The sequence below is a fragment of the Dermacentor andersoni genome, chromosome 9, assembly GCF_023375885.2.
Source record: "Dermacentor andersoni chromosome 9, qqDerAnde1_hic_scaffold, whole genome shotgun sequence".
NCBI lineage: Eukaryota > Metazoa > Arthropoda > Arachnida > Ixodida > Ixodidae > Dermacentor > Dermacentor andersoni.
In genome coordinates, this window is record NC_092822.1 from 41,657,506 (window position 1) to 41,673,710 (window position 16,205).

The following is a 16,205-nucleotide window of genomic DNA, read 5'->3' on the forward strand; positions in this document are numbered from 1 at the left end:
CTCAAATTATGGCTTCAGCAGTGACACAACCAGGGATGGTGCGGGGGGGGGGGGGGGGGGGGCACACTGGGCACGTGCTTAGGATGTGTCACAAGTGGTGTTTGCGATACACCAGACTCATGACAGACCTATGACGTCTGAAAATGACCAATATTCTATTCATTAGCAGGAGTATTCCAACATTCATGAAAAACAAGGATGAACTGTGGTTTATTTGTTTTTTTGCTTAAATCTAAAAATTGAAGTTAGTTTAGCAGTTGACTGTTGCAGTCATTTGGATGTTTTGCATGCATTTCACTAGGAAGACTAAGAGCTACGACTTTTTTATTGCCATGACTGTCTTGATGCTGTTTTGCACCATGCCCTTGTGTTGACTTTTGTATACGATATTTTTCAGGCACACGCTTTATATAACGCAAGAAGGCAGCTGCAAGGACACGAGGATGTGAAAGAGCCAGTGCAGCGCGACTTTACGTAGTGCAGAGGAGCCAATGCCAAAAAATCAAAATACATTGGCATGTTATTTGGACAAGAAAACTAGTATGTGGGTATATTGGGTGTACCATTTGACCAAATGTCAACAAAATCAAGATACAGTATGTTACATGAAGATGAAAATTCTCACGTGCTCGAGGCAGTCATCTTAACATGGTATATTTATGTAATGTCTCTGATTGGAAAGTCAAATCAAGTATGCTCTCTGGAGACAAGCACATAGCAGCAAGTGTCATTGAAAAGTTAAAAATGTGTTTTAAGAAAGCTGATTAGTTCTGAGAAGTGGCTGCTTTTTGTCTTGCCTCTCAACAGATATATCCATGTGATAAAAAAATAGTGGTACAATGAAATTGCATATTTGCTTAGCGACATGATACATACTTGCAATGAGCATGGTGCCTGTGTTTACTATAAAAAGCAACAGCCCATGCTTGGTTAGGTTAGGCCCACTACAACATGCAGGCATGGGTGATTGGCGCTTTTTTATTTCTGTGTCGTGAGGTTTACTGACGTGCGTATAGGTGCAGTGGCACGCAGTATGGCTAGTACAAAAAAGGGGGGGGGGGGGCAGATATATGTAGCTCACTGTACACGACACAGGGCAAAGGAAATCCGTGTTCAGCAACTATGTTAAATGCCATGTACGTAAATTTTACAACGCTACTCGTTCGAAGCGCGCACAGGTGCATATTGAAGAAAAGTTTCCAGGGTAGATAATTTAGTTCGTAATTTACACTAATTTTGCTCTAACCACGAGACATAATAATATGAATATACTGCACGGAAAAACCTAGAGCGAATTAAATTGTGTGTCAGCTTCGTGTGTATACATATAGTCTTTCCTATGCATTAGGTTTTTTGCGTAATGCATTAACAGTTGACAGCCTATCTTATGATGTGTACTCTGTTACATTACAGTTGTTTATTAGTTTACTCGTTTGTTTTGCGACTGATGAAATGCCGGCATATATATATTTTCAACATTTGACATAACCCTGTATGTTTTGCAGGGACAACCCAGGACGTGCATTTCTCAGCACCCAGTCAAGTGCCAAAAGTGACTCAAACACAGGCCACCAGTAAGTGGACATCAGTTGCAATTTTATGCAGTTGGCAGCTGCCTTGTACGGAGGCTTTTTTTTTTAATGAGATGGTGATGTCGTTCTAATGTACATTTTGACCACAAAGGTGCGATCATGTCTCACAGAGGCATATATGGTTGCTATTCTCTGCGAGGGACGTGTTCTCGTGTTCGTGAAGCATTTGTGTTTGGCAGTATTGTCGCCCAATGAGTCGGATATAAACACTAACTCGCCACTGCCGGCAAGTAGTTGCAAGAAACGCATTATGACGCTGTAAAGTTATTTCATTAATTCGAAGGAAAGTTTTGCAGCAGGAAAAAAGGTTGCTATTCCAGGTAAACATGTCTTTTTCTCACAGGTTATTTAGCCAAACTGTGGATGCATGAAATTCGTGACTGGTGGCTGCGTTTTCAGAAGAAGTGCACTTGACACTGTATATGTATGTGTGAATTCGGTTTTCTTTGTATGTGTCGGCTCACTGACAAACAGTGCAAAAATCTGTTGTACCATGAGCCTGACGACGCCTTCTGCTGCTAGAAATGCGGCACTTCGTATTTTATAGTACTGCATAACATTTAAATCAAAGCTACCACATAATATGATCAAGAAAACTAACCGCTGTTATAGCTGTTTTCCTCAAAGAACGCTTGTCCTTTGTGGGCTGTGTTAATCTGAGCTCTCCACCGATGTTTCAGTAGTATTATCCCTTAGTGAGTGAGAGATTGGGGGCAATTAATCGTGTTAGTGTTTAAGTGGTGCCCTAATTATATGCATTTGTTCCAACAAAGTTGTCTAGATTACTTTATTGTGTAGTGTAAAGCTTATGAAACAATCAGCAACTACTGAGTTGCTAACACGCATATGGATTTGTCACTATACAGGTGGAACTCGGCTGTACTGCGGTAATCGCCTTCACCAGCGGCTTTGCAACAGCTGTTTCGCAGCATGTCGGTATGTGTTAATTTATAATTATGTTGAGATGGGCTAGTATTATGGACCACTGCTACTCTGTATTGTGACAGATCCATATGATAAGGGATGTAATGGGCACAGCGAAAACCTTTGAATTTTTTACTATGGTACATAAACAGGCTCTCCTTTTCGTCACTGGAGCAGGAGAGAAGGGCATGCAGGCACTCCTGAATGTACAGGTACCATGACCATGTACCATGAGAGAGACGTATACACACACACACACACACACACACAATTAAACTAAAGGCAGGGACGTTCCATCTTTCATCTTGAACTGAATTGTGCAGCGCAAAAATACAGCACAGACCACAGAGAAGCACACATGTTAACAGGTTTGATACACACGTTAGTTCAACAGATTTGATACTTCAAGTGTGCTATTTTACACAAGGGGGAAGGGAAAGGGGAGAAAATCTGAAAAAAAAGTGGAGTGAAAAAAAAAGGAATCGTGCCAAAAAGCATGAGAAGCATCACGCAGCCAGGATCACCAGCAGGATAACCTTACGTATAGTTTGTTTCAATCAACTCAGATCACGTGCAGCCATTACTGCAATCAAGTTGTTTCCTTATGTCATATGAGGGAATGATGTGGGCCCAAAAAACTGTTTAGAGCTGAAGGATTATGTTCCATTCTAGCCTCATTGCCTGCTTTTTTATCATATTGTTATCAGCTGCTTATGTTAGGGACAAAAAGTAAGAGTACGAACTGTTTCCCGATTCGCCATTCCACACAACGTCTTTGTGACTATATGTACATGCAGATGATCCATAGTTGAAAAATATTCAGTACAGTAGAATCTCATTACAAGATGCACTTGGTTGTAAGAGACATCTGAAAATGGTTTGGTTGGTTTTCCGATGTTTGCCACGTTAACAATACTGTATACAAGAGACACCTTTGTTACTAAGGATGACTTTTTAAGTATTCACTACTTCGAAGGGACACAACCCAGACACATTCACTTTGTGCACCTTGTGTGCTCCGAAGGGCGTAAAGATCACGCAATCCTTACACAAGTCAATCGCGCATGTCTCTTTTAGCATGAACCAGAAAAGGAGGGCAACGAGGACAGTGCAGGGCAGAAAGTGTCGGCAGTTGAAGCTGACGAGCGTCTAAGAGCACCTCAAAGGTACTGCGAGCAACAAGGCTTGCAAAGTGAAGTGTTTAAATTCCAGAAGTTGGGAAGGAAGCTAACACAATCTACAGTCACTAAAAAGCTGTGAATGTCTTCTTTAAAGGGCCCCTAAACCACCGAGGTTGAAATTTAGTTGCGGTGTTGCAGTTCTACACAATAAGGCAATGAACAGGTAGCCACGAGAATTTTTCGAAACGGTGCAGTAATAGTGGAGCTACGGGTGTTTGATTATCGAAAAGTAGTCCCCACTCATTTTACTATTTCATCTGGTACACACCATATGGACAGTATCGACTTTTCCTTGCCTAGTACACCTCCAAATGTTAGGGGACAGGCCAACACCACCAAGCTCTGTTGCTGCCGCGCTGGCCCGTCGTCCTGCGAGGGGTCGCGCTAATACAACGGAACTGTATGGTGACTCGTGTTGAAGAGCCTCATAGGGAGACCCTTCTGTTGGTGTTTCTGTTCCTTGCCCCCATTGGCTGCCCACAATGGCATCGCGCGCAACGCGACGAGGAAGGAGCGTGTGTATTTGCTTGCAGGCCTTGCTGGCAGTCGTACACTTTCGTTCGACCAATCGACAGCACCGGAAACTGGTGACATCATCAGAGACAGCCTGGTGACGTCAGGACAAACTGGGGGGTGCAGGATAGGTCCAGAGAGGCGCACGGAGTGATTTTCTTGATATTGTGGTGCTCCGGCAGTGCTACGCACTCTGGCATTTGACTTCGGCGATCGTGACTGCATTCTGATTTCGATACGCGTGTTTACTTGAAATGTTGAAAAAATGTCTAGAAGTGGTTTAGGGGCCCTTTAAGCCACCCTGAGCATTTATTCCTTCAGATATATCAAAACATACTTTAGTGATGATGCATAATAAAGTGATCTAGTCTGGCTCCTCAGTGTCTCAAAATTTTTGGTTTCGAGAGACATGTTTCCCGTGCCTCTTGAATATCTTCTGATGAGGCTTTACTGTAATATACACAAACAATTGTGTAACTCCTCCTGCAAGTATTATTCATTAAGCCCGGTCACTTATGTGCAAAGCTTGTGGTTAAGTCTTGATGTCCATACTTTTTAAAGCTATGTTTATTAATTCATGCTGTTCTTATTGGTGCTTCGATGCAGGAGACAATGCCTACGAAATTATTGGCCCTGATCATGAGAGCCCTCAAGGGGCAAACAACATCTCTGTTGCAGAAGTGAGCCCGATACCACTTGGAAGTTACCATGACAGATGACATGGCAGCAATAGATACAGAGACTGCCATGTCTACTGCAGCTGCAACAGTGTACGAGGCAAGCAGCAGCGCGACAGCATCAGCAGCAGTGTCAGAAGGAACCACACCAGGCCTGGTAGAGCAACATGTGTGCTATCACTGACTTTTTTTGTAGTGGATACAACTCATTTGCTCAACATACAAAAGCTTTTCACCACGACTGTGAGCCAGTGTTATTGTGCAGCAAGTGCAAGACTAAGTTAGGTGTTATAACACAGTACAAGCATCACTTTAATATATGCAAATGCAAACATGTTACAGTTGTTGCCTCCCCAGCCAGCCCACATAGTGACAAGAATGTGGAACACATGGTGGGACACACCTCTCCCCCATTACAAGATAGTAGAGACTGTCAGTGTTGTTGCTAGGTTGACTGGTCTTTGTAGGCAACTAGAAGGACAACACAGGTGTCATAAGATTGTTGTTGACGTTGTTGTTGAAGAGGTGAAAAAGAAGTTTGATGCAGCTGAAGTGCCAACTGATATTGAGCAAATCAAAAACAACCACCTGAGAAAGCAACACTATCGAAATTTGGGTATCTATGTGCCGCCAACTCTGGTAAGAATGGCATAGGACAGAAGTGTGATGAAAATCACACAGACACTGCTGTTGCATCACTGGCCACAGTGAGCAGCGACTTGTAGGGCAAGAGTCAACTGAAACTAACATTATGATATAGTGTCATGCTCCCATGTGACCACTTTTCAAGTTATTTTGCAAGATACAGCCCAACCTCCAGAAACCAGACTGCAACTTGTCTGTAAAAAAGCTTTCACAAAAAATTATTCATAACACTATTAACATAGCAGTATCTTTTTTTTTGTGTCGGTTCGAGGTTCCCGGCTGTCCATTAATGCAAAAATTGAGGAAAAAAAGAACATGTGTCGTACTTACACCATTTTAACAAGTACGAGGGGGACAGAACTTTTCTAGTCATGCATCTTCATCATACTATCAAGTTTTTAAATGCCTTTTATAATTATTATTACCATTTATATCTGAGTGCATTGTATGCATGTAGCAGGTGTAAAATCAGGTCAGTTTGATCAGATGCCTTATCTGCAAGCGAGCCCTATATTCAAGAAATTTGAATTAAAATAGTTACGTTAGAGACGCAGTCTTTCAGCACTTTATTGCCTGTGGTTTAAGCATTGCTCAATACTTTTGTGGGTGGCAATTTCAACCGGCACGGCACTGCGCTTTGCCACAGTCACATTTGTCTTCAAAGCGGTGTTTACCATTTGTGTTGATCTGTTTGTGTATGCATAGAGCAAGTTTTTAATTTATATTTTTCTGCATTCTTGTGCTTGCACTAAGCTTGTATAAGGCAGTTACAAAATGTGCGTCACTATAACGAACTGTTCTGTTGAGCTTACACTTGCAAATAATCGTGTTCAGATGGCCGCACTTCTATGCGGGTGCACCGCTAGCTTTGTGTATGTTCTCATGTTTGTATAAAGCTTATATAAGCTAGTTAGAAAATGTATGTCACGAAGCATTGTGGTATTCTTTAAAGAACTGCTTGGTTGGTTTTACACTTGTGAATTAGTATTGAGGTGGTGGTATTCCCATGTATGCCCACTGCTAGCTTTCTGTGTCCTCACGTGTTTGTATTAAGTTTCTACAAGGGAGTTACAGCATGTACGTCACTAAGCGCTGTGATATTTTTTAAAGAACTGCTTTGTTGGTTTTACACATGTGAGTAATAGTACTCGGGTGGCACAAGTCATGTGTAGGTACACAGGGACCATTTGTATACATTATGCTCATGTAAAGCAGTTACAAAGTGTATGTCACTAATTACTGTGATATTTGTTGAATTGCTGTGATGCTTTTACACATGTGAATAATAGTGGTCAGGACACAGTACTTGCGGTGTATAGTTGAATTTATACACTGCCAAGACATGGGCTGTATACGTACCAAAAGAAATGTATGTCATTATATTGTTGTGATTATTACTGTTTGGATTTTATTAAACTGTAATAAAATTGTTTCTTGTATCAATTGAGGTATGGCAATTTGTCATGCAACCAAACTGAGGACCTGAACTTGTGCATACAAATAAACAGCTGATTTAAGAGCGTACTGCTCATATTCTGCTAAACCAGTTTAACAAATCTTGTACTACAATGCTGGAAAAATGACAGAGCTGACTCGGATGTACAGAAAAAGTTCTGCACTGGCTGAAGGACTGCCCCACACTGGAGTTCGTAATGTTGCGTTTATTGGAGTGGAACAGAAAGTGCACTTCTATTAAAAATGCGACAGTCGGTGCAGAAACATAAGGCAGACGAGCGGATGTGGCACATTTTTTTCAGGGCCCTCCATGCCTACTACTGCATTTCTAGTCTTCCTGTGCTCTGCGTATAAGCCCCTGTTCAGCCAAGGTTTTTACTCCATGACAGTTGTTCTACTGGGTTCGTAGCAATATTGAAGAAAAAAATTCAATGGTTTTCAAGGACTTTCGAGGCCCCGACACAGTAACTTCAAGGACCTCGTGCAATGTGTGTAGTAGTTTGGACAGGCAATAACTTGTTCAAGAACACCGTTAACTTTAATGCAAACAAAAGAAAACAAAACAAATCGCATTTCAGTGATTTCAAACATTTGAAAGACTGCTAATTTGCCTTACACCGCCCACCACTAAACGCACACAAGGAAGCATTTCAAGAAAGCGCTCAAAGTTTTTCTGCAATAGCACAATTAACTACTTGGACCTGCAACATTTGCAGTTTTTGAATACTGTTTGGTTTGACAGTGTAGGTGATGTCATCTGTTGCCTCAGCTTTTTTCACCATCAAATAAGCAATAGTCATTTCTAATTTCTTTTTATTGTGTCTGTCGCTCTCAATTTACTTCACTTCACGGCTTCTCTTCGAATGCCTCAACTGTTGAGCTTCCTGCTTCTGCTCCTCCAAGCACATTTGTCGCCGGTTCCATGTGCATAAACTGGTATCTGCAGCTCCTTTGTAATTTTAACTTTAAGGATGTCGCTTTCCTTCTATTACCTCCAGAGACAATTTTCTGTGACATGCGAAAGAGTGTCACAGAAGGGAAAAAAAGCGCTTGGCAAGGTCTGCTAAGTCTAGCCAAGTGTACAAGTTTAAGGACTTTCCAGTACTTCTAAAAATTCAAGGGTTTTCAATGCCTTGAAAATGGCATTTTAGAAATAAAAGATTTTCAAGGATCGCTACAAACCCTGGATTCTAGCACCTAAATAATTTTACAAGCTTATTTTGGCATGGAGTTAGGACATTCATGCTTTCTAGATAACGCTGCACTATCTCAGTACAGTGAAGCTACGAGAGCGCAACTATTTTGGAGTAAAGAAAAATACTGAAAGCTTTTAATACCACTCTTCTTTTTTTCTATGGAGCTTCGTATTGCCTTGTTAAGTTTACGAATGTGCCTGGTTTTGGCGGGCGTTTCTTCGACATTTTCTGGAAGAAGCAGATGTCTAGCCCCCCCCGTATTCAGAAATGTATCTTAATACAAAGCTCATGCTTGACTTGATATAAACGACGCCTGGTGCGAACGTCCCCCAAGACGCTCACTGCCTTTCTTTTGGTGCGTTCACGACTTGCGTCATTTAGATCAAGTCAAGCATGGGCTTCAAGTTATGATGCATTTCTGTATATGGGGGTAAGCGTGCACAATTCCGGGCAACGCACTGTGCCATTGACACTGAGAGAAAACGGGGAAAACAGAGTTAACCACTTATGCTCCTAAACTTTCGCGTACCTGTGGTGTGCGTGTATCGTGGAAGAAGAAACAGCGCAAACACAAGGACGAAAAAAAGCATCAACCACACCAGCGCTTCGTGGTGTGGCATGTTTTTGCGTCGTCCTTGTGTTGCGCTGTTTCTTCTAAAATGCTCAACCAACTAGCCGGCAAGTCCATCCTGTGCATATATAAATTGAACACACGCATGAGTGTAGATGGTCTTCGAAGCTTTTAGAACGAGCACTGCCACAGGATACGAGCAGTGCACGCGTAACAAGTGGACACATTAGTCATTTAAACATGCGTGCCAATGCATTTGACGCGGCTATCGGCATAAGCAGTCTCCAAATGCTGGAATGCATGCGCTTCAAAACGCTAACGATCCGCTGCTAATGCAGGACAACAGCTCACAGCGGACTGAACCAAACTCTAAACTAATGCACTTGAAAAGAACGCCTACACGGCAGCGCGAGGCACGTCGAAATGCCTGGTACTGGCGTCGCAGTTGCTCACCAGTATACGCGCGAATTAAATTCACATACGTGGATGGTTTGCGCAATACTTCGTATCCGCGTATTTTGGAGAACATGGACTGGAGAAGCACTCGATCATGAGCTGAACGGCACATTTGTTATTTTCCTGCGGTGACGACAAGCCGTGAATAGTTCTCACGTTGTCGTCTACGTTGTCTTCCTTCGTTAGTCGTAGCAAGGAATGGAAATGATGCAAACGCACACGTATTCCAGTACACAACAGCACAGCACACTGCAGAGAAACCCCACCCACCACAGCCGATTCATCAAATACGTTTGGTATATATATAACCTCTAAAAAAACACGACTGGGTGTGGCGGCGCGGTGGTGTAATGGTTATGATGTGTGTTTTGAATTGTACAAATGCGAGCGTACGCGGGTTCGAATCCACATGATGTATAGAGCATTGTGATTCTTGATAAGTATGTGATCCCGTTGATAATTGTATTCCAACTAGGCTGTGTGACTCCTGATTGTGAAATTTGCGAAGATATTTGCAGATTAAGTGTTAATTCGTTTTTTTTCCTCCTCAGTGGCGTTCGTGATGCATACGCATAGGCCGCTTCAGAGCAGTCACGCCTCACGGTAGGCAGCAAATAGCCAGGAAAAAATTACTTTAAAATCCTGCATAACTTTGCTCACGCCTATTCTGAAGGCCGCTTGGAATCGGGCCAGTGTCTCTGAGGAGCCGCCTAGGGAACAGTATATCAGCGGCCCTAATTTGATCTCATTTCCTGCCTGCATGCGTGACCAGGACTTGGCTAAGAGGGTATTGGGAAGAGTACTAGCACTCTGTTCTGAAGGAGTACAAGCACTCTGTTTGGGGGAGTAGAAGTACTCGGTCTGGCGGTGTACTATTAACCCTGCGGGGAGAGTATTAGCACTCTGCGGAAGAGTACTAGCACTCCCTGTGGGAAGAGTATTATCACTCTGCGGAAGAGTACTAGCAATCCCTTGCGGTGGAGTAACAAAACTCTGTCAGGAGGAGTTGACCTACTCTCTCTCAAAGAGGGTCGATCTACTCTCGAAAAGAGAGTGAAATATGGGACAAGCAGCTACTCCCTCAAAGAGAGTGCCCGGCACTCCCTTAGTTTTTAGAGTGCAGGCTGCTGTGCTCCCGACAGCAGAGGTTGGGTTGCACCGTCAGCCCCACCGTATTTCCTTCTGAGAGCGAAGCTTTCTTGTCGAGCTGGAGGCACTTCTTCGTGCATGTCTGGCCTCTAACGCCGAACGCGTTTAACGGGATGGTGGCGCAATCTAGGAACGCTGCAGCGAAGAAGTAGCTCACGAGTTTAGCGTTTGAAGCATAGAGTTTTACACACTAATTACTACAGGGAACTGTGGCACTAGTGTGTAACGAGAGCTGCTAGTTTCAGCCACCATGCCGAACGAGAGTTAGCACATCGATTTGCCTCAACAGCGTTCTTTCGGCTGCACACGGCTTTGTGACCTTGCAAACTCATCATTTTCAACAAAGTACGTCGTTGTAAAGATTTATACAAATAATTATGAAATCGTCCGATGGCAGGGTTCGACCACAGGACGTCTAGCACAGATGCCTAATATTGAGACCATTACGCCGCGACCGCATGCGTCGACAGGCGACATCAATCAATCAATCAATCAATCAATCAATCAATCAATCAATCAATCAATCAATCAATCAATCAATCAATCAATCAATCAATCAATCAATCAATCAATCAATCAATCGACCAATTAATTAATTAATTAATTAATTAATTATTAATCAGTCAGTCAGTCAGTCAATCAATCAATCAATAAATCAATCAATCTCAAATGCCGATAGTGAGCGCTAGGTGCGTCTCGATGCGCAGTTGCCCTAGAAGAAACCGACGCATCACAAACACTACGGGTGCCACACGGCACTATGGATAGTCGCTGAAAACTTAAACAAGTATTATTCGTGTGATGTGCTCCATGCAAGTATGAGTACATAATATCCATCATCTCCATAATTCACTGGAAATGAAATGATTTCTTCTTACGACACGCTGCTCTTTAATACTTATATTTATACCATGAAAACCACACTTAATACAGACACACGCTCCTGGTTCATGAACTACTCACAACAAGAATGCTTTGCTTTACGTTGGTGTCAAATGTATATGAGTCTGCCTGTGTTTTTTTTAATGATTATTGCTATTAAAGTGAGGCGAGACAGGAACCTAGCTAGCTAACTACTTACGTACCTGCCGGCCCCAATGTGCCAAGGGTGAGGTAAAGAATGTTCCGCATTAAAATTACACTACTTGCAGCACTGCCGTTCAAGTGCAATGTTTTCAGTGGAAGGCGTTAGTTGAAAAGGCACTCATTAGCTGTAGGTACCATGGCTTTACCGCATGACATGAGCCCTCAGGCCGAGCTGCGAAGAAAAGAAGATTGCTTTCTTCAAACCTCGTGTGTCATATTTTTACTCTCGACTTTACCTCTATTAATAAGGGAGAAGATAGTTTCTCTTTCCTTTGCTAATTAAAGGGTGACGGGAATTGTTCTGGGGTGGCGTGTAACACTGCCGCTACAGTGCGGACAAAAGGGTCTACACGATGAGCTTTAAGGCTTCACTCCTGCATCGTGCGTATTGTCACGGTGATGGGCGAGGCTTACGCTGCAGTTATTCCTTTACATTCGGCAAATAATGCCACTTTAACTTGACTGCTCGTGCTTCGCTCTCCCCTATATATGCACTGAGTGCAGTGAGTTACGCAGGGGAATCTCTTACTGCCGATAACAGCTGCCTAGAAGGAATGAGGGAGCGGCAAGTGGGCCAATTGACCAAGACGTGTGCATAAGCCGATCCCGAAAACAGTGTTTCTTTGTCTACGTGTGCTAAGTTCGAAGTGTGTTTGGGCCAAATTAGAGTTGAAGGTCTTGAATGCAGAAGAGGCCAAAACACTGCTGACGCGTGAAAATAACGCAAGGAAACAAATGTGGATCTCACAAGCGTAACGTCTCACTGGGATATCTCTCTTTCTGCATTGTGCAATATATACTGAGGTCAACGTCCGGGGAAAAGCTTAATTTTTTTTCTAATGCGTAACTTTAAGGTCTATAATTGGATTAGTTGGTTGAAATACTGCAGTTCTAGTATGAATTTACAGTTCCGTCTGATTTGAAAGTAGCGAGACTGATAGCACAATGCGAAGCTTCGGACGCGACCTTCCTCAAGCCTATGTCGGGAAGGAAATGTTATCGGCACTCTTCTCCATAGGGAGTGACCCTCGTGTATCATAACGACTATGGAGGTTATGTCTGCGCGGGTTAAGGGGGGTGCCTTCCTGCATCGCTAATGTATCGCAGGAGTGAAAGACAGAAAGAAGAGGATTATAATGAAAGTAATTAAGAGATGTAAAGATGGTAGTGGGGTAGGATTAAAAAAGGGCAATGGTAGAAGATGAAGGAAAGGCTGAATGTTGGTAGAAAAGATTTTGGAGAAGTTTGCAAAGTGTCACCATCCGCGTCCCCTGTCAAGGGAACGAGTCAGGATGCGTGATTTATTGAATTAAAGAACAATAATAATTTTTGTCATCTTCACTTTCAAGCATTTCTTCCTATTCCTCTCTACAGAAATCAGGTAAGATGCGATGCGAGGAGGTGAAACATGAAGTTGTATTTGTGCACTTTTACGCCTGGTAATGGGTTGAGCGTAATTTCTTCCCCATGATTTTATCTTCATCATTAAGGAGGGCTGTGGGTAAATTTAATTTGATGTTTTGTATCGCCCACAGATTTTTTTTCTGAGCGCCGTAGAAGTTGACGGGAAGTTAAGGTTGCGCTTGTTTGACTTTTAATGTATTTCATTGGCATTCATATATCGTTCTTTTTTCTTTTTTATCTGAAGTGATTATGTACAGTGATCCCATCGGCATCCGTGTGAAGAGAACGCGAGCGAAGTTTCTATTTCTCCAGCGTGCCTTCGTTTTTCGCCAGGTACCTCGCCCTGGACGGCATCACGGGCGAAGTGATGCTGAACAGAAGCCTCGTCGATGTGGCGGACTCCACGATCGCCTTCACTGTCATTGCCGAAGACGGCGGCTCCCCCAAGCAGCAAGACCGGGCCCGCGTCGAAATCCTCGTCAAGACCATATCCGGTGAGTACTACGCAGCTAGCCTCAACTGCAACTGTATACGTGCTAAATATTTCGCCATTCAGCTCTGCAAAGTATAGAGTTTTTCATGGGAACAAAAAAAAAATCACCGACGATTACCATACTCCCTGGTGCGAAACTTCAGCGCAGCTCTATATGTGCTCTTATTTCGCGATAAATTCGCTGGCGCGGACAATCTGTCTCGTGCGGCACGTTGCAAACGGAGCGAAGTGTGGCGCGACAGCGTCGCTTATCTGAAGATCGCGAGAGGCAGCGCGTGCGTGACGCATGGGCGCGAGTCACAGCAGCCGCGGCAGGCAGACCTCCACTCATGCAGCGCTTTGTTTCCATATATGGAATCGGTGACGCCATGGGGGTGAACAAATGACGCGTGCTACTCTGGCGCCATCTCGTAGCCATCGTCGCCGCAGAGCCCATCTTGCACGGCAGCATGCTTTTCTTCTCACGCTTTCGCCATACCCTCCTGCTCCGTTTTCCTCATAGCGCTCTCTTCGCAATCGCCGTCTTTAATACTCCGCTGCGCTCCGCTTTCGCTCTTTCATCCTTCGCTGTGCTCGTTCACTCGGTTACGAGGGACGCCGACGCCGACACTCGCCGTAGGAACAGGCGCCTAAGTGCTGCGCTTTAAAAGGCTAGAAACACGCCAGGCACGGAATATTGGCGGTAACTCGCTAAGAAAGACAACGTCATTAAAATTATGCGCACCCAACACCCAACGAGCAGATCTGAATCATTGTGAAGTGTGTAATGATTTTCTGCAAGACTGCTCCAATTATGCACCGCGTTTTGCAGCGCACAAATTACGTGGCTCCAAGGCCAATCAGCAATGCGCGGAAACCCATATCTCACTTACCAAGTGACCAACGCCACCAGGGATCACACTTCATATTGGAGATCGGATCACTTCCGATAGCGCCATGTCTGGCATAAGCGCAGTTTAATATTTTGCAGCATCTGCAAGGCCGTCCCACAAAACAGTCGGCAAGCAGCGGACAGAGCAGACGCGCCAAACCTCGATATAGAAGGTATAGAAAGCGTCACTTTATTGAAAAGGAATTATGCACTTGAAGGCGCATATTTGTTGCGGCTTAGCATATCTTGGTTCCGTTCGTTGTCTCACTGACTGATTTGTAGAGCACAGCGGGCCACCGGGTACAGTTGCTGAGGTGAAACAAACGGAGCCATATATATGAGTCGATTCGCAATACGAGTTTTGTCTCTTTAGGTGTTCGCTGTGCTGCCATGCGAGTTATTAGGCAAGAAATCATCAGCACCATCAGCAGCCATGGTCAACAAATTCTGGGAGTGTTCGCCTCGACAGCGACAGAAAAAAATTATTACACACATACAATTGACAACACTAGCTACGCCAACGCCCTTAGAGGGGCCCTGAACCACTTTTACTCCAATTATATGGACACTCCAGGCGCATTTCCGCCATCCACGTCGCCGTCGCCGTAAGGTTCCATATAAAGTCCAAGGGCGATAAAATCGTCGCAGCGTGCTGTATGCTGCATGTGCGAGTGAGAGTAACGCACGCGTAACGTGCACGTAACGTAGGAAAGCGGGCAGGAAGCGCGCCGTCTTACGTCGCGCGCAACGCTCCAGGGGAGGGGCGAGCGTTCTACTTCAGGAGGCCCGGGAAGCCGTCTGCACGGGGGGTGAGTCCGCCAGGCGCTGTGTTTGCGCTACTTAGTTCGTGTTTATCAGGGAGGCAGCACGAAGGTCCATTCGCTCGTTACTGCTGCCGTGCTTCTTCACTCCAGCGTTCTGACAGCAAGCTTCCGAGCTCATCGAGTGAGATGTGTTCATGTTTGCTTGCGCACTATGCTTTTGAATTTATTTAATATGCCTATGTTTACAACTTTATACGGCCGATAAAACTACACTAATTATTTCGTATAGGTGTCCACTAATTTGCTTTCGCAATCGATGCTTCGCCTTTCGGGCGATACTGCGACTTCTTTATCGAAGGCATTTGAAGTTAATGCTTAATTAAGTAATGTTAATTATCGAAACGCATTTCAAGTTAAAATCGACTTGCTTTGTCCGGCACCAGCTTGACCGACGGATAAGAAGTATGAGAGCCACATCCAACTTGCTCATTTCGTGGTCCTATCACACTCAATATATATATTCGAAGTGCTATCGCGCTCAATTAGAATCGAAGTCTGCGAAGGCTTCTAACCAGTATACCGGCCTGGAGCTAGCGAACGCTGGAAAGCGTGCGTGTGGTCTTACCTCAAGTTTCGCGTGGTGCGAGGCCACGTGAAACACAATTCCTACACGGGCGTTAGCAGACGACAGTCGGCTTCTTTCGTGAGTACGTAATCCTTACCGTAATTCGGAAGCAGATTTTCGCTTACACAACCATGTTTATTAGACTGCGTCAGGACACATACACAGTAACAGTAGGAACAAGCGCACTGATCCAAACACCCTTCTCAAATGACGTCAGCTATTGGCCAATAGCAACTGCGTATGGAAATCTTCTATATTACGAAATAAAGCGCCGAGAATGGAGTCAGGACCAGGTGTCTTTTCAAAAGAGAGCGTTTGAGAAAAAAATCCGCCTTCATTCTAACCTGTGAAAGTGGATGTTGCGGACGTTAGACAAGCGCCACCACCCCAAGCGACCTACGTCAGGATCGCACGCACATGTGTGGAAGTGCAGCATACGTCCTCGTTCTTCTAGGCCCTCCGCCAAGCACAAGCGCCTTATCGAGCCAACCGAATTTTTAAGCTAAATTGCGTCAGAAAAATTCGCGCCTGAACTCCTCTAGGGGTTGTCTAAATATGCGCGAGCAATCTGCCACTTACTCATCTCAACGCAGCCCGCGGTAT

At 44.2% G+C, this 16,205-nt stretch overlaps 1 protein-coding gene and 1 long non-coding RNA gene across 3 annotated transcripts in view; both read left to right on the top strand.

The window, feature by feature from the left end:
* The first annotated feature begins 2,464 nt into the window (after positions 1–2,464).
* LOC129383903 (uncharacterized) lies at positions 2,465–6,975 on the top strand. The gene is made up of 2 exons (XR_008611723.1): positions 2,465–2,528; positions 4,817–6,975. It is a non-coding gene; the product is annotated as an uncharacterized lncRNA (long non-coding RNA).
* Positions 6,976–12,989: 6,014 nt separating this feature from the next.
* The window catches only part of LOC126527645 (uncharacterized), a 202,351-nt gene continuing 199,135 nt past the window's right edge, over positions 12,990–16,205 (top strand). For both annotated transcript variants that reach the window (XM_050175455.3, XM_055068915.2), the window contains exon 1: positions 12,990–13,343. In XM_050175455.3, coding sequence (XP_050031412.2) covers positions 13,217–13,343 — 127 coding nt within the window. In that variant the 5' untranslated portion in view covers positions 12,990–13,216. The remainder of the gene's footprint in view (positions 13,344–16,205) is intronic.